The following is an 18,877-nucleotide window of genomic DNA, read 5'->3' as shown; positions in this document are numbered from 1 at the left end:
CTAACAGTTTCTTAAACAGCTTTCATTCAATTCTTTTTTTTTTTTTTTTTTAGCATCACCCTTTCACCTACAGTATCCAGAGCTTTGAGAAATCTGCAACATAGATTGGGTTGTTTCTCAGTTTTCCTGATGGCTCCTTTAGAATTAGGTTACTTTAGCTCTGCTTGTTGCTACTCACCCACCTGCTTTCAAACTTTCAAAAATGTACGGCTCTTTTCTCCTCTCTTATCTGCCCTTTCCTTGTGTTTATAATTTAAGACCAACAAACAAACGTAACTTCTTCACTATGCTTTTTGTCAGGGCTTGAGAGAGAATAAAATGTGATGTATGTGTCATTCTGCCACCTTAACGTGGACACTGTAATTCACTTCATTAAAAAAAAAAACCCATATACTATAAGGCACTTTCAGAAGGGTACAATATTTTATAAAAACAAATAAGATAGCAATACAAACTAAAAAGACGTTTTAAAATCACAAATATAAAAACTAATAGTTTCAAGTTTTGTTCTATTCTTATTTTTCATTTAATATACTGTATTTTTTATGCATTCAGTATTTATAAACCAACAGAATATTATCAACAATCAGTTTGTAGCATCTGTGATAATTCTAATTTATTTGATGATACAGGAGACTTCCCCACATTTTTAGAAAAGCAAAACCCTGTTCATCTTTAAAAAAAAATAATAATAACCTAATTCCATCTATTACAAATAACATTTCAGGAAACCCTTTTAAAATATGAAGTTCCCAAGGAGCTATAACGTAAATATAGAAAATATTACAGCTATAACATAGAAAAATAGAAATATAACATGGAAAATAAAATAAGGAGAGGTTCTTTCTACTCATCTAGACTTAAGGTCTAGTTTAAGGGAAAAAGGCAATTCCAAAGACTATCTTTACTATTACCAGATAAAGTAAATGGAAAGTATGTATCAACCAAAGCAACAGTAATAACCTAATTGTCATGAATATATTATCACTGCTATTCTAACTATCTTCTACAAATTTGGTAACTAGAAAGAAAACTTACCTGTCTAAGAATATATCTGGGAGTGGTGGATAGGTCTGCATGTCAGGCACTCGCTCGTGGACAATAACCATTATGAAAGATGTAAATCCAAATACTATGAAAACATATATACAACTCAGTATGGTCTTCCAATACTCTGGGTCCAATCTTCGAATAGAATGTTTGTTTTTACCATTCACATACTGGTACTGATCAGAACTCAAATCAGTGATGGGCCCATCACAGTCATGCGAAGGCTCCCCATTACAGAGCCACTCTGCACTCTGAAGAGCACTGATAAGTGGCGTCATGGGACTCAGGGGACTGTCACTGTTGTATCCCATCTCTTCTAAAACATCAATATGTATTTTCTGCAATTTTCGGACTGAGAGCATTAACCTTTTAATGTCCCCTAAGACTTTGATTTCCAGAGGAGGAGATCGGAGATCATATTCAGTCAATGTAAGCAATGTGACTCCATCAAGTCGGTGCTTGTTGCATAAAACATCCACATACTCAAAAAAGCCTTCATCCTTCAGCCAAACAGCTACATGCTTGGTAGTCCAGCGGCGAATGCAGAGTTGACTAGGAACAGCCATTTCTTCTTCAACTGTCTGTCAAGGGAAAATAGGAAAATAAACAAAAACTCAACATGCCCTAACAACTTCTTTGAGGATCAAACACATAAATACACCAGAAACAGTTATGCATCTACACTGCTATATTGGCTTCTGGACAAGAAAAAAGAAACAAAATTATTCATTAATGAGTAGTTTTCAACAGATTTACATTCTAATAAGTTTATACACATAAATTCAGTAGCAGAGGAAAAGCTAATAACCAAACATTTTTATAAAATGTTTTTTTGGTAATATTTTACAAGTGGCTTTCCCATACCATAGCAGGCCATAACTTAATTAGAAAAAGCCTACTGGTGAGAACAACTGAGAAAAATAACTCAACACTTTCATAAAATGAGATATACAGAAAGATTTGTCATATGTGAAAATAAATCAAATTTTAGAAAGCTTCATGTTTGAAGGATAAATATCTCTCCTGCCTCTAAACTGCCTTGTCGTGGTGAAGCGGTTTGAATAACTCAGTGAAGCTATGAGTCATGCAATGCAGGGCCACCCGAGACAGATGGTCACAGTGAAGAATTCTGATAAAACGTGGTCCACTGGAGGAGGCAACGGCAAACCACTCCAGGATTCTTGCCATGAGAACCCCATAAACTGTATAAAAAGGCAAAAAGATATGACACCAAAAGATGAGCTCCCCAGCTCAGAAGGAAGAGCGGAAGGCAATCACTAACAGCTCTGAACAGCCGACTCAATGGAAAGACCCTGATGCTGGGAAGGACTGAAGGCAGGAGCAGACGAGGGAGACAGGATAGAATGATTGGACGGTGTCACTGATTCAATCGACATGAACTTGGGCAAACTCTGAGAGATGGTGAGGGACAGGGAGGCCTGGCGCACTATGGGGTCACAAAGAGTTGGACACAACTTGGCAGCTGAACAGCAACTGATTCCAAAAAGAAACAAAACAAAACCAAAAAACCACAAAGGCAGATGGAAAACTAATTTCAGGAAACCCCTTAAGATGAGACATATTTCTATCTACTATACAAATAATTTCTACAATAGATATAAAATCTTTACCAGATATAAATATCTATAAATATCTTAATAGCTCATTTCTTCCTATACCTTGAATATTCCATTACAGAACTTATAAGGAATTTCCTTCTTAAAATATCATTGTGATTTAGTGATAAAACACTTCAATGCCCACAAATTTGAGGGGCCATATTTTATACTGCAATTATAGTATTTTTTTCTTTCTTTTTTTTTTTGTGGCCACACCACACAGCTTGTGGGATCTTAGTTCCTGACCAGGGGCTGAATCTGAGTCCTCAGCAGTGAAAGTGCTGTGTCCTAACCACTAGACCTCCAAGGAATTCCCTATACTTCAATTATAAAAGGAATGTACCATTTCAAAAAATACTAATATTTTTACTACTTTGATCCCACATAGTTCTGTTTATGTTCTTTTTCCATCTTAAAGTGTTCAGTAACTTGGGCATATATCAGGCTTCTAAACTTTTATCAGATACATGGGAGACAAAGGCTTACATGGAAAAACCTAAAGTATGTTCTCAACAACTAAAGTCAGTGGGTTTTCTGACATTTTCCAGATCACTAAAGACCACATTTTCTTCTGAGATGATTTTTAAAAAACACAGTAGGTAAGCTTTAAAGCATTAAAAAAGAAGAAGAAAGAATGGCACAACAAATACTCACATGCCCACTACCCAGCTTGGGGAAAAAAAAAAATCAAACAGTTCCAATACATATGTTCCGTTTCTTAATTTGAATAGTAGTTATACACTGAAAATTCATCAATCCGTATACTTATGAGCTATACTTTACATGTGTTAAACTTGATTTTAAAAGTTTTAAAAACTAAAACAACACATCAATACCCTTCTCTCCTCCCAGATGTAGTAACTCCTGGTTTTAGTGCTTATCATTCCCTTATCATAAGCATTTTTGGCTATGAAAACTTTCTATGCTTCCTTATGCGGAGGAAAAGTAAAAAGCTGCCATTTCTGCATTCTTCTAGCCAACACAAACTGTTGCCACAAATACTTATAATTACCTGAAAAAGGCAGATACTCAGCTGCATAAGTACTTTTTACACCATCAAAAATATTCAGCCAACAAGAAACATGCTCATTAAATGTTTATATTTTGATTACTACAAAGCAAACCTAGTTTTTGGAAACCTTAAATCAGTGTTTCCAAACAAAGCTTTTAATAGTATAAAGCCACAATAGCTTTCCAGTCTTAATCTTTTTACCTACAATATAGCATAACCACCCCAAAGGACAGGGAATTATGATTTATTCACTTCAACTCATGGAATTTACACACATTGATGTATATAATTTTATATCACTTATTACATATATATAGCACCATTTAAAATGATTTTGCTATGTTTTAATACATATAGACAGCCAGATGGCTTCATCCTACATACTACATACATATCTTTTCCCCAAGGTATTCTCTGAATAAATTATTTCAACCCTGAATATCCAACAAGTGCATGCTATGAACTCTGCAACAATTACAATGTAAAAAGTATGAGAGGCTCATCTCATACAAAATAAGGCCAGATTCCTTCTGTCGTTTTATTTCTATTTCACTTTCTCATTTTTCTAACAGCTTACCACCAGTGGGTTCCAAGTCACTCCCATCCTTTTAGCCTTGTTCTTCAGCAGAGTCTCATTTCATACACTGCTCAAAATGATCTCTCTCGTATTTTTTTTTTTTTCTGTCTTGTATCACCTCCAATCTGGCTAACAATCTGTTCTTTATATCCTCAATTTAACTAACAAACAGGCTTTGATGCTGGTGTTTCAGCTGCTAGAAAATATGAGTTGTCATACAAGAAAGCTTCCTAGAAGTCTTTGAACCTGCTGTGGCAATGCCCTAAAAGCATGACACATTGCCCTGTTGTACTTCATCAGGTCAGGGCATGCCCTTTAATTCTATACTGCTACATACAGTTAGAGGCCCATATGTAGTTAACACTATGAACACCTGCACTAATGCATCTGCATTAGAAGATGATAAAAGGCTTCAGGACAACATAGTATTTTTGTTGTACCACAGGACCTACAGGGAACAGGAAACTTTTAATGAAGAATATGACAGCTATAGATTTCATACAAATATACAGAATGAAGAAATTAGTAAACATTTCAGAATACTTTCAGCTTTAATCAATAATTAATATGAATCAACTATCAGTTAAAGGGACTTCTGTTTCTGACCAAGATGCAGTAAGAGAAACCAGATTTACTTTTCCACCTGAAACAGCCAAAATATAGACAAAATATATGGAGAGAAAACCAGTTTCAAAACAGTGGGCACAGACAGCAAGGAGACCCTTGAGAGGAGGAAGCAAGGTGCGCCCCACTGCCCCGCCATGAGTGAGCGGTGCAGGGTACAATCTGGGTGAGGCCCAGCAGACTACGTGAGTGGTGATGAAGTGAAAGTCTAGGGAAATCAAGGTGCTTAGTGTACACGGGATAGAATAATAGAGGGGAGAAAGACAGAGAACTTGTTAGAGACTGAATGCTTATATTCCTGTATTGAAATTCTGACTCCTAGTGGGATAGTATTAGAAGGTGATTAGGTCATTAAGGCAGAATCCTCATGAACAGAATTAATGCCCTTATATACCCCCAGAGAGTTCTCTCAGCTGTTCTGCCATTTAAAGACACAGATAAAAGAAGACCACCTATGAAGCAGACCTCATAGACACCAAATCTGCTGGCAGTTTGATCTTGGATTCCTTGGCCTCCAGATCCATGAGAAATAGATGTGTTAAGGCACTCAGCCTACAGTATTTTTGTAATAACACTGTACGTAGACTAAAATGGAACTCCAGAGATTTGCAAAGAATCTCCCTTGAACAGGCAGCTGAATGCTGATCAACACTTGTATGTGAGGAAACCAAACAAACTGAAAAAAGAACCATCCAGAAAGATTAGAGGTGACAATAATACCTAGTACTCACCCAAGATCACTAAAAGCGCCTACTGCAAATAACCAGACTGGAAAAAAAAAATCTCATGATTCATAGGGCACTGGGCAGAGCACACAGCAAGATCTTTCCATAGTAGAAAGGCAAAATTAACCCTAAAACAGGAGCTCTCAACTGGGGGCAACTGGCACCCCAAAACATTTGGCAATTTCTGGAGATATTTTTGGTTGTCACAGCTAGGGGCTCATCTAAAGACTAGAGACTAGGGATACTGTTAAAACACTCTGCAATGCATAGGACAGTCCCTCACAACAAAGAATAGGTGCTGATACGCAGAAATCCTGCCCTAAACCTAAACATGCCTCTGTTTCAGCCAAACATATCTTAAAAGCAGAATCAAAAGGATCAGAGTGTTTTCAAGTAATTTAATTATATCTCTCAACAAAGCGGGAGATTATTAATAGGAATACAAAAGTATTCAGCACCCAAGGAGTAAAATCACTATGTCTGGGAACCAATCAAAGATGACCAGGCATGCACAGAAGTAGGAAAACTCACCTACAACATGTAGAAAATCAGTTGAAATTGACCCAGAACAGACAGATAATAAAATTATCAGACAAGGATGTTAACACAGACATGATAACTGTATTACATATGTTCAAAAAGTGAAATAGAGATATGGACACATAAGATCCAACTCAAACTTCTAGAAATGAAATTGCAAAGATATGTAATAGCTGATTAGATACTATTGAGGCACAGTAAACTTGAAGACATAATATGAATTATTCAAATTGAAACACAGGAAAAAGAGAGCTTTTAAAAATGAAGAGAACATTATTCAGTCTTTAAAAGGAATCTTGAAGACCTTGTGCTAAATGAAATAAGTCAGACACAAAAGGACAAATGTTGTATGATTCACTTTGGATGAGGTCAAATTCATAGAGACAGAAAGCAGATAGTAGTTTCCAGGGACTGAGCAATAGGAGACAAAGGGGAATTACAAGTTTTCATTTGGGATGATGAAAAAGTTCTGGAAATGGATGATAGTAATGGGTGCACAATAAAGTAAATGTACTTAATGCCACTGAATTATGGACTTCAAAATGATTACAATATTTTGCTATGTATATTTTACCATGATTAAAAAAAAGAAAAAGAAACAAAACGAAAAGAACATCAGTGAGAGGTGGGACAACTTCAAACCATCTAATAGATGCATTTATGTGGCCTGAAGGGAGGAGACAGGAGAGGACAGGAAGAAACATTTTGAAGTACCAATGGCCAGCGTTTTTCAAAATCTGGTGAAAACTATAAACTCACATCCAAAAAGCTCAATAAACTCCAAACATTAGAACCACACAAAAAACAATACCACACCATAACATAATCAAATTACTCAAAATCAGTGATAATGAGAGAAAATCTTAAAAGTAAAAAGAGAAGATATATACATTACATACACAGGAACAAAGATAATGGTAGCAGATTCCTCACAGGAAACAATGGAAGTTAGAAGACAGTGAAATAATGTCTTTAAAACACCAAAAGGAAAAAAAAAATCAACCTATAATTCTATGACCAGTAAAATGTTGTTAAAAAACAAAGGTAAAATAAATACTTTTTCAGACACACAAAAGCTAAATAATTTCATCTCCAGCAAACCTGAACCACCAGAAATGTGAAAAGGAAGTCCTTCACACAGGACACAAATGCCATCATATGAAAATAAGAATCTACACAAAGCATGGAAAAATATTAGAAATGGTAGATACATGGGGTAAATACGTAAGTAAAATACATGTCAACAATGGCACAGAAGTTGGGAGAAACAGACTACTAAAATAAAATTCTTCCAGAAAAGCAGGGAATATTTCTGAATTCATTCCATGAGGCCAGTATTATCCTGATACCAAAACCAGACATGACATTACAAAAAAATAAAACTATAGCCTTAAGAACATAGAAGGAAAAATCTGAAACATATCTCAGCAAATCAAATTCAGTAGTATTTTACAAGGATTCATATTTTATATACAAAAACATTCATATTTTACAGCAAGACAAGAAAAATTTAAACATAAAATTAAAAAAATTTGTTTTCTCTGCCTTTGGCCTCTTCTCCCTTCACCACCAAGAACTGCATATCTGCATTATGCATCAACCAAACCTCCCCCATTGGCAGAAACACCTGCTCAGCCATAAAGTGCAACATTCTTCTAGTACCAATAAGACAACTCCTTAAAAGATAACATTCCTTCTTGATCTTATTAAGAGGCCACAAGACTTTTAGATATGGAGTATTAAACTGTCAATAATATGTCATTTAATGCACAGCCCTCTGTCTCAAATAAACAAACAAACACAAAAACTCACATAACTATGCCTACACTTCTAATTGGTAGAACAGCTCTGAGAGTTTTCTGACATGCTGTTCTTGGGTTCTAGTCTCCAGTTTGGCTCAAATAAAATTTTCCATTTCTTTCTTAAATCGACTGATTTTCATTGACATGCATCAATTCTTATCAAATTTGGTCTATAAATTCCATGCAGTCCCAATCAAAATCCCAACAAGTTTCTTTGTAGATACTGATACACTTATTTCAAAAGCTGATACAGAAATGCAAAGGACACAGAATAACCAAAACAAGCTTGAAAAAGAATAAGATTAGATAACTAATAACAAGACTGACTCATTGGAAAAGACCCTGATGCTGGCAAAGATTTAAAGCAGGAGGAGAAGGGGACAACAGAGGATGAGACAGTTGGATGGCGTCACCGACTCCATGGACATGAATTTGAGTAAGCTCCGGGAGTTGCTGATGGACAGGGAGGCCCGGCGTGCTGCAGTCCAAAGAGTCAGACACAACTGAGCCACTGAACTGAACTGAGTACTGGCATAAAAATAAATTAATGGAACAGAACAGAGAATTGAGAAACAGACCTACATATTTATGGATATATAATTTTCTACAGTTGTGCACAGGCAATTCAGTGGAGAAAGAATAGTCTTTTCATCAAATGCTAGATCAAATGAATATGTATATGCAAAAACAGTAATCCATACCTCTCACCACATATAAAAATTAACTTCAATGGATTATAGACCTAAGGTAAAATCTAAAACTAGAAATCTTCTAAAAGAAAATATATGAGAAAATCTTTTTGAATTTAGGTTAAGTAAAGATTTCTTAGATATGACAACAAAAACAAAATCCTTAAGAGAACAAGTTGATAAATTGGACTTCATTTGCCTAGTTAGGTGACTTAAGGACATAATTTTATGGTTTTCACTCTACAAATTTCTGCATTGTTTTGATCTGTTAAAGTATATACTTCTATAATAAAGACAGAAAAATATACAGAAGAACAATATATCTGTTGAAGAACACTGAAATTATAATTTCAAAATTACACCTGCCCCAAGAACTACTACTTTTAATTTTTTAATTTATCTTTCATACATAGTATTTTCTATACATAAAATTTCTACAGAGAAATCATGCCACATGTAATACATTTTTACTTAACATTGTTGCATGAGTCCTGTCTAATGTCATCAAACTATCCTTTGAAAAGGACATTCCACTGTATGTCTATACAATAATCTGCCGATTTCCCAATGTTGGCAACTGTTCACAATTTTATTACTATTACAAACAGTACTGCAGTCTTCGGTTAGATTTCTAGAAGTAGAATAACAGAATCAAAAAATTCTGATATGTTATTTGGACACTAACTCCTAGGTAGTCATTAAAGCCTGATCCACATCAAAAAGCTTGACCCACATCAAAAAGTACGGCGTGCAAAGCACGGTGCCTGTCCAAAATGTTAATGGGTACATAAAGGAAAGATCTCAACTTGAGACACAACTTAAAAGAAGTTTATTTTGAAATCATGAGCAATTAAGAAATTAGTCATCAAAGGTCAATACAAGGCACTGAGAACACAGTCCACTCGTGCAGAATCGTACCAACAGGCATTACTCAAACTTAGTTCCAACTCATAGATAATACATAAACTAAAGTATCTGACTGTTCTGTACAGATATCTTATCTTTTGGATGGACTCTGACAAATTTTTGAAACCTATTCAAAAATTCAATTTTCAGCATATCAACTTGTTCATTTACTAGCAAATTAATATTTCTCTCCAAATTTAGTTCACATTGATTAGAGATTTCAACAGCTTGACAGCAAAATAATTCATTATTTCCTATGATCTTATCTCCATACTTAACACAAGCTTTCATAAACACAAGAACTTTAAATCTGGTATTTCTTTTTAAGTCTTTATTAAATTTGTTACAATATTGCTTATGTTTTTGCTTTTTTGGCCATGAAGCATGTAGGACCTTAGCTTCCCAACCAGGGATCAAACCTGCACCCAGTGCTTCGGAAGACAAAGTCTTAACCACTGGACCACCAGGGAAGTCCTCCTCAAGTCTGGTATTTCTTAACAGAAGCATAGCTATTCATTAATCAATGAGTGGTATGCATTCACTGGAGTGATAAGCACTAAATTATTATCTTCACAATAATATAAATAACTCAGTTATGAATACTATATTAAAACTGTAAATACTGTATATTAGGTGTAACAAACAAAGCACAATCAGTCCAGAACTACAAAAAGAGACAATGTCTATCAACAAACTCTTTCCCTATTCTGTCTCACTAAAGCTACTTGTTTTGCCCTTCCCTATCTCTGTGACTGACCAGCTACAGGACAATCTGGACACTGGAAATGATGACTTGACACAAGGATATTACTATCTGTGAATCACCACTGACTCAGTGTCTCTGACAAATACGATGAATTGGCACTCAGCATCCTTTCCAATCTCCCTCCAGTTGTTTTTTGTACTACAGAGGTTAAAAAACTAAAAATTATCCTCCAGGATCCCTTGCCACTAAGGTTCTAAATGTGAATTAAGTTTAGCCAACTATATCCTCTGACATGAGATGTGGAAAAGTGATGTTGAAAGCTGAGCTTCTCTGTACACCAGTGTTGAATCAAATCTCAGAGAAAGTTTTGGCTGAAGTAGAAAAGAACAGCTTTACTGCTTTCCCAGGCAAAATGGGAAACAGCAGGCTAATGCCCTCAAAACCATCTGTCCCAACTTGGGGAAGACAGTGAGAAGTTTTACAGTAATTGTCCAAGAGGGTGTGATCAGCTCCTAGACATTCTTTTGATAGGTTGATGGTGAGGTAAGTAGGAGTCAGCATCATGAACCTTCAGGTCCAACTGGTCTGGGGTCCACATGCTTGTGGACAGAATATCATTGTTAATCATTAACTTCTCCCACCTGGAGGGGGTTTCAGTATCTGCAAAATAGCTCAAAGATGGTGTTGTGTGTATCCTTTGATAGGGAAACAGGACCTTGCCCCAGGGCTGCTCTGGACTGTTTGTTTCTCCCTGGTCTCCCATCCCTTTCCTAATTAACAACTGCTTGAATCTGCCCACTGGGACTCAGGGAAGGTGATGGAGGATGAATGAAGGCTGTTTCCTATAATCAAGGAAATGCAGGACACAGAAGGGCTTTGTGCCCAGTAACCCCACAGGGACCCCTGCACAGTATCAAAAGCAGAAAGTGAAGTAGGGGCCACATTTTTCTGAAGTTTGGTATCCACAAGAAAGATTATGGAAATGTTGGGTGTGAGTGTGTATGTAATTCTCCAGTTTACAATCACTCACTTTTTGTCTGGAAGCAGCTGCAGTTGTAGAGTAGCAGTACTGGCTTTCCAAGGCCTGCATCACATATATAATGATATGTTTCTTCTCTGTGTGTGTGTGTTAAACTATACATACCTGAAATTTTATTGTTTCAATCATTAAGTGCACAGCACTTAAATCTTCAGTGGATTTAAGTACATCTACATTGTTGTTCAATCATTAACCACCACTTATTTTTAAAACTTTTCCATCATGCAAAATGAAAACTCCCCATTGTTTCCTCCCGCATGCTCCTGTCAAACACCATTCTATTTTTTGTCTCTATTATTCTAGATACAACCAGTATCCAGAAAAATGTCTACTTCTGCTTTATTGACTACATCAAAGCCTTTGGCAGTGTGGGTCACAATAAACTTAAAATCCTTAAATTTTAAGAAAATTCCTAAAGAGATGGGAATACCAGACCACCTTATCTGCCCCCTGAGAAACCTGTATGCATTTCAAGAAGCAACAGTTAGAACCGGACATGGGAACAATGGACTGGTTCCAAATTGGGAAAGGAGTACATCAAGGCTATATATTGTCACCCTGCTTATGTAACTTCCATGCAGAGTCCATCATGAGAAACACTGGGCTGGATGAAGCAGAAGCTGGAATCAAAGACTGCTGAGAGAAATATCAATAACCTCAGATATGCAGATGACACCACCCTTATGGCAGAAAGTGAAGAGGAACTCAAAAGCCTCTTGATGAAAGTGAAAGTGGAGAGTGAAAAAGTTGGCTTAAAGCTCAACGTTCAGAAAACTAAGATCATGGCATCTGGTCCCATCACTTCATGGCAAATAGATGGGGAAACAGTGGAAAGTGTCAGACTTTATTTTTCTGGGCTCCAAAATCACTGCAGATGGTGACTGCAGCCATGAAATTAAAAGACGCTTACTCCTTGGAAGGAAAGTTATGACCAACCTAGAGAGCATATTCAAAAGCAGAGACATTATTTTGCCAACAAAGGTCCGTCTAGTCAAGGCTATGGTTTTTCCAGTGGTCATGTATGGATGTGAGAGTTGGACTGTGAAGAAGGCGGAGCGCCGAAGAATTGATGCTTTTGAACTGTGGTGTTGGAGAAGACTCTTGAGAGTCCCTTGGACTGCAAGGAGATCCAACCAGTCCATTCTGAAGGAGATCTGCCCTGGGATTTCTTTGGAAGGAATGATGCTAAAGCTAAAACTCCAGTACTTTGGCCACCTCATGCGAAGAGTTGACTCATTGGAAAAGACTCTGATGCCGGGAGGGATTGGGGGCAGGAGGAGAAGGGGACGACGGAGGATGAGATGGCTGGATGGCATCACTGACTCGATGGACGTTGAGTCTGAGTGAACTCCGGGGGTTGGTGATGGACAGGGAGGCCTGGCGTGCTGCGATTCATTGGGTCGCAGAGAGTCGGACACGACTGAACGAGTGAACTGAACTCAAAGGAATTTAAAACAATTGATGAAATTTGGTTCATAAATATATGTGCTGTTTTAGGAAGTTATTCATGATTTGGTATCCAGTAAATTTTTTTAAAAATTACCATTTCCAAGTGATATATAAAATCTAAAAAATAATACCCATCAGATCAGATCAGATCAGTTGCTCAGTCGTGTCCGACTCTTTGCGACCCCATGAATCGCAGCACGCCAGGCCTCCCTGTCCATCACCAACCCCCGGAGTTCACTCAGACTCATGTCCATCGAGTCAGTGATGCCATCCAGCCATCTCATCCTCTGTTGTCCCCTTCTCCTCCTGCCCCCAATCCCTCCCAGCATCAGAGTCTTTTCCAATGAGCCAACTCTTCGCATGAGGTGGCCAAAGTACTGGAGTTTCAGCTTTAGCATCATTCCCTCCAAAGAAATCCCAGGGCTGATCTCCTTCAGAATGGACTGGTTGGATCTCCTTGCAGTCCAAGGGACTCTCAAGAGTCTTCTCCAACACCACAGTTCAAAAGCATCAATTCTTCGGCGCTCCGCCTTCTTCACAGTCCAACTCTCACATCCATACATGACCACAGGAAAAACCATAGCCTTGACTAGACGAATCTTTGTTGGCAAAATAATGTCTCTGCTTTTGAATATGCTATCTAGGTTGGTCATAACTTTCCTTCCAAGAAGTAAGCGTCTTTTAATTTCATGGCTGCAGTCACCATCTGCAGTGATTTTGGAGCCCAGAAAAATAAAGTCTGACACTGTTTCCACACTTTCCCCATCTATTTCCCATGAAGTGGTGGGACCAGATGCCATGATCTTCGTTTTTGATGTTGAGCTTTAAGCCAACTTTTTCACTCTCCACTTTCACTTTCATCAAGAGGCTTTTGAGTTCCTCTTCACTTTCTGCCATAAGGGTCCCAAGACAAAAAATGGGGAAGAGATTTTTTTTTTTAATTTTATGAAGTTAATGTTAATCTATTCTCCTTAAAGCAATTATATATTACAGTTGCACTCACACTAAAATAAGCTTAAATCCAACTTTATCTAATAAAGTTTATTTAATATGCATAATAGAGACAAATTATACCAGTGTGCAAATCCATAAATCAGAGCATAAAAGTAATTTTTATGAAAGCCAACCAAAATGTAAGAGGACAAGATTTACTTTGGTCATGTAGCTCTCAGTTTATAGTATTTGGGACTATGCAGCTTTTTTAAAATCTCATCAAAATGTTTTAATCCTAAATTAAAAGCTTTTCATTGAGCAAATAAAAAACTATTATTTTCTCTTTACAGTTATCAAAAGATAGTTTGTTTCTTAGTAAGCACCATTTCCAAGTATCTATGAATCTGCTATAATTACAAAACAGTTTCAAAGACCCAGAACCACTTACTACCATATTTGAAACACTAGCAGTAATTTTTAAAAATTTATTTATTCCTAATTGGAGGATAATTGCTTTACAATGTTGTGTTGGGTTCTGTCATGCATCAACATGTATCAGCCACAGGTGTACATATGTCCTCTCCCTCTTGAACCTCTTTCCTCATCTCACCCACTACGGTGTCACAGAGCACTGAATTTGGGCTCTCTGTGTCATACAGCAAATTCCCACTGACTATCTATTTTACATATGGTGATATTTATGTCTCAGTGCTACCCTCCCGATTTCCTTCCTTTCCCCACTGTGTCCACAAGTCTGTTCACTATGTTGATGCTTCCACTGCTGCCCTCCATATAGGTTCATCAGTGCCATCTTTCCAGATTCCATATATATACGTTGATATATGGTAACTGTTTTTCTCTTTCTGACTTACTTCACTCTGTACTAGCAGTGATTTTTTTTTTTTTTACCCTTCTGCTATATCCCATTCCTGGGCAGTAGAATCTGGGGCAGCACATCTGAAATACGTTAAATTGCCTCTTCAGTTATATCATCACTCTTTTGGCTGCACTTCAGCCCCAGACCATGCACTGTTATCTACCATTATTAAAAAAGTTGTCATGTTTTTGTCAGAACACAAAAGTTTTCTGGCGCCAACTTGCATTTAAATTAAGACTTCCGCTATTAGGTTGCACCTAATTCTGTATCACAGTCAGAACTGTCTCAGTTCAATGAATAAGAATCTTATAGACAACACTGTGTAGGTTACATCCTCAGTTATAGTAAAAGTTTTTACACAACGGCTAAAATTTACTGGTAAGTTTGATGAAGAATACTTAACCTGGCTGCATGCCAGAGCACACCAGTAAAGAAGTATATAAAATTCAGATTCTTATTCTACTCACTAAAATAATATTTGAGCAGGCCAGTAGTGGTTTGACAGACTGGTAAAAATTTTTAAATATGCTACACCTCTAAATCAAATCAGCATAATGGAAAATGAAAAATGGGCTCAAGACTTCACGCTCCATTACAATATTGTGCAAATACAATGGATTTGGCTCCAAAATTCAATGTATGATTCTGGGAATCTTTGACTTTCATACCAATTTACATTGATGAAACTGACATCAATTTAATTTAGTCTCAAAGTTCCACACTAAAACCAGCTTGCAGGCATCTCCAGAAACTCAGTTTAACTTACAGGAAGAACCTAAATTCATGGTTCTCACTCCATACTAGAATTTCTTACCTATCAAGAACTTTAAGAGAACAGAAAGAGGGTCAAGATAATAGATATATTACCACCTCTCTTGTCTCAGCCACAATTCAAGAGCTATACAAAACCCACAATAAATATTCAAGACAAATACAAAAATAGGTTTCTGCCTCCACAACATTCTTCTAGGGCTCATATCATAAAGCACTATTTAATGGTGAAACTCTACGCTGAAACTACTATGACCAAGTTTTCTTGGTTTCTACTATCCCAAGCAAAAGCCAAGATACACTTACATTATGCTACATTCTGCAGTGAGGTGACTTTACTACTAATAGGGTGCAGAATTTAGTGAAGTAACAAAACATTTCAAATATAGAAGCCTGAAGTCAGGGAAATTAAGATCCACTAATGATGGTGCTATGTGTATGGGAGGAGAGGGTACAGGTACATCACAAATCTATATCCACATCTGCAGATGGTAAATTACCAGACAATGAAAAAGGCAGCGTATAAACACTGAAATGTTCTCAAAGGGTGCCTAAGTTAACCTCCTGATTTCTCAAAGCCAAGAGAAGCACAAACACATAAATAAGAATCACTGTCATGAATAACGACCATGTTAAGTACATCCTACTATTAACACCATACTATTGTATAAGGCCTAGATGAATTTTTTAAGAATAACTAGTTAATATGGTCACTGTTACAAGACAAAATAATAATATTCACTAGAACATCTGTGATTCAACAGTTTCCCCAAAACAATGTTCAAATTTCAATTCTAAGAAAAATCATGAAAATGTCTCTAAATCATGTACGGCAAAGTTTTGAAAAACCACTGAGGATCTAGTGATTAACAAAATAAAAATGCTTACGAGGAATTGTGAAGTGTGAAGAGTCTTTGCAGAATGGCCAAGATGCTACTGAAATCAAAAATGATTATCTAAATATATCTGCATGTTCTGCCATTGCAATCATAATGACTTATTTGGGAGTAATACATATTGTCTTGCCTAAGAGAAACTGCTCTACCATAAAAACGATTTTATTTACAACTAAGTGGCTGTGAAAATTGCCAAGGCTAAACAAAGACAAAATAACTATTAGGCACGTTAATATATTAACTGTACAACTTCATCTAAAAGTTCCTTTAATTCTGCACTAACATTAAGATGTAATCTTAATAGAGTTCTTATACTTCAATTCAGTGCAGCAAATTTTTACATGCCAAGACTTTTATTTAGAGCTAAGTATGAAGATAAGATCTCTAGAGAATCTCAGTTTAGTGAGGGTAAACAAACATAAATAAGTAACAGTATATACACTTTCTCAACTATATTAATTTAAAGAAAAAGGAGCTAATTTTTTAACAATAGCTAAAAGCAAGGCTAAGAATTCATCTCTCCTTTGAAGAAATAATTATCAGTCCACTGAGCATTTGAAGATATGACATATAGTGTATACACATACACTAATTTAGTAACTAGATGCAATAATTATCATCTCATTAAGATTAAACTGTTAAGATACCCATTTAGACTAGAAATACTTGATTAAAACTTTGTTTTGAAATGCCAACAACTTTGTAAACCTGTAACTGCATAAAAAGTTGTAAAACAACATATGAGACGTGGCTAGTCAAACACTTCACCAAACCATGCTATTTAACAATTACAAAAAAAAACCAAAAACCTATTTCAACCAAATATAGATATGGTAATCATCATTTTTCTGGCACAATCATGGTTTTGGTACTATGTCTTCCATACAGTAAAAGGCATCTGTGTACCCACCTATCTCAGTGCTGTTAACTGCCAGCTACAAGCATCCTCTATTCTTACTCTAGATAACTCTACTAAAAATATTATTTCTACAATATCTGCAAAGTATTGGTCCTGCAAATCTGTCAAGGGTACCCTTCCAGTTTTCAAGAGATAACTCCAATTCTGGAGTCATGGGAGAGAGAAAGGTCTGGCAGTCTCCTGGACTGTGATGTTTTCACACAGTTTTATCTACTTTTTTAGTTAGATAAAACCAGATACTTTTAACCCAGATACTTGCAGTGATCGTATTTTTACCTCGTGACCAGTATGTGTCAACTCAAATTGTCAACAGTGAAATCAGTCAGTACTGAGTATCTGCAAAATCTAAGTGTCCAAACTCGTTTCGACTTTTTTTTTTAATAAAGTATTAAATTTTTTTTAAGATTACCTAAACTTGTCAGGTATTTAAGACAAAACAAATTTAAATAAAATACAAACAAAAAAAGAAACACGCTATCACTGTTAGAATAAATTTAAAGGATTTATCTTTATATTCAGAATCACTCCTTTCACTATCTTTTCCAAACATCACTTCGTTTTCACTACTTCTCCTAGTCCTTTGGGCAAATCAGTGTTCAAGAACACCCTTCTCACCCCAGATTCTTATAAGGACTCACTGTCCACAAACGAGAAAGCTCCATAAACCAAGTATATTACCCCAGAGATCTTCCATGCTATGAAAGACACCTGTGAAAATGTCAAAGCCCTAAATTAGAGCCCCCAAGGGCTCCTTTTCTGTCTTGACCCCATTTCTCTCTTTCTGGTCTTTAAGGCCAGACGACTTGCCACCTTAGAGCCCCTTCCTCTTCAAACCTAAATCCTTCCCCTAATTCGTACCAACCCCTTAGGTCAGCAATCTCGTCAGTCCCACCCCAGTTCCTTCTCTCTCGCCAAGTGGGAACATCGACCCTGGATCGGCTCCTCTGAGCCCTCTTCTCACTGCCAAATCGCCGAGCATCTCCCCCTCCAGTCCTACGTTCCCTTGGGACCCTTCGGTCTTTCCCCCTCACTTTCACCCGGCTTTCCAAAACCTCCATGCCCTGCCTCTTCAAGGCCACATCTCCCTCAGCCTCCACACCCTCTCCCTCGCCCCTCGGCCTCTACTTACCCCTTAGTCTGGGGCCATCGTCACCCGCCTCAGGGCCTCGGCTCAACAACCTCCATTTCCCTCAGATTCCGTTCTAAAGGGGACTCTCCACGCTCCCTCAACCGTCTCCCACGGCCCCTGCGAATTCTGTCCATGGCACCCCCACCCGCCTCCATCCCCGACTCCCCCACTCACCCCTGCTGCACGCGCCCACCCTGAACTCCCCTCTCCTCCACCCCAGCTGCCGCTCACCTCCTTGTTCCGAATCGGGGTCCCCGGACCCGTCTCCGGGTCGGCGTCCGAGCCGCTGCCGGAGTCCGGTGCCCTCCGGGCCTCCCCGGAGAGAGACGCCTCAAGCGGTGGGGGCGGAGCCCGGGTAGGCGAGCCGGAGTGGAGGCTGGGGCGGTGGCGGCTGCGCGCAGGCATCGCCGCAGCCCGGCTCCGGCCGCGGTCTCACCCGCGCCGGCAGCTGCTCAAATCCGAACCGGAAATGCTTCGCGAGGCGGGGAAAATCGACGGGAGGCGGAGCCCTAGGGGGTGGGGCCAAAACCGGAAGAGGCTCGGGGTTCAAGATGGGCGTGAGGGGAGGATGGCGATCTGAAACGGCTGCTAGGAAACTCGAGAGAGATGCATTT

At 37.8% G+C, this 18,877-nt stretch overlaps 1 protein-coding gene across 3 annotated transcripts in view; it reads right to left on the bottom strand.

Annotated features, from left to right (window-relative positions):
• The window catches only part of SAMD8 (sterile alpha motif domain containing 8), an 80,287-nt gene that overhangs the window by 26,122 nt on the left and 35,288 nt on the right, over window positions 1-18,877 (bottom strand). The window contains exons 1-2 of one of the 3 annotated variants that reach the window (XM_055536553.1): window positions 18,495-18,734; window positions 1,039-1,631 (exon numbers count right to left, since the gene is read on the bottom strand). In XM_055536553.1, the coding sequence (XP_055392528.1) occupies window positions 1,039-1,631; window positions 18,495-18,668 (767 nt within the window). In that variant the 5' untranslated portion in view covers window positions 18,669-18,734. Of the gene's footprint in view, window positions 1-1,038; window positions 1,632-18,494; window positions 18,735-18,877 lie in introns of those variants that run through there. The other 2 variants (XM_055536538.1, XM_055536544.1) reach the window with 2 other exon arrangements.

This window comes from Bubalus kerabau, chromosome 1 (genome assembly GCF_029407905.1).
Source record: "Bubalus kerabau isolate K-KA32 ecotype Philippines breed swamp buffalo chromosome 1, PCC_UOA_SB_1v2, whole genome shotgun sequence".
Classification (NCBI taxonomy): domain Eukaryota; kingdom Metazoa; phylum Chordata; class Mammalia; order Artiodactyla; family Bovidae; genus Bubalus; species Bubalus kerabau.
The sequence above is the reverse complement of the archived record's forward strand: the minus strand, read 5'-3'. Positions and strand labels throughout refer to the sequence as shown.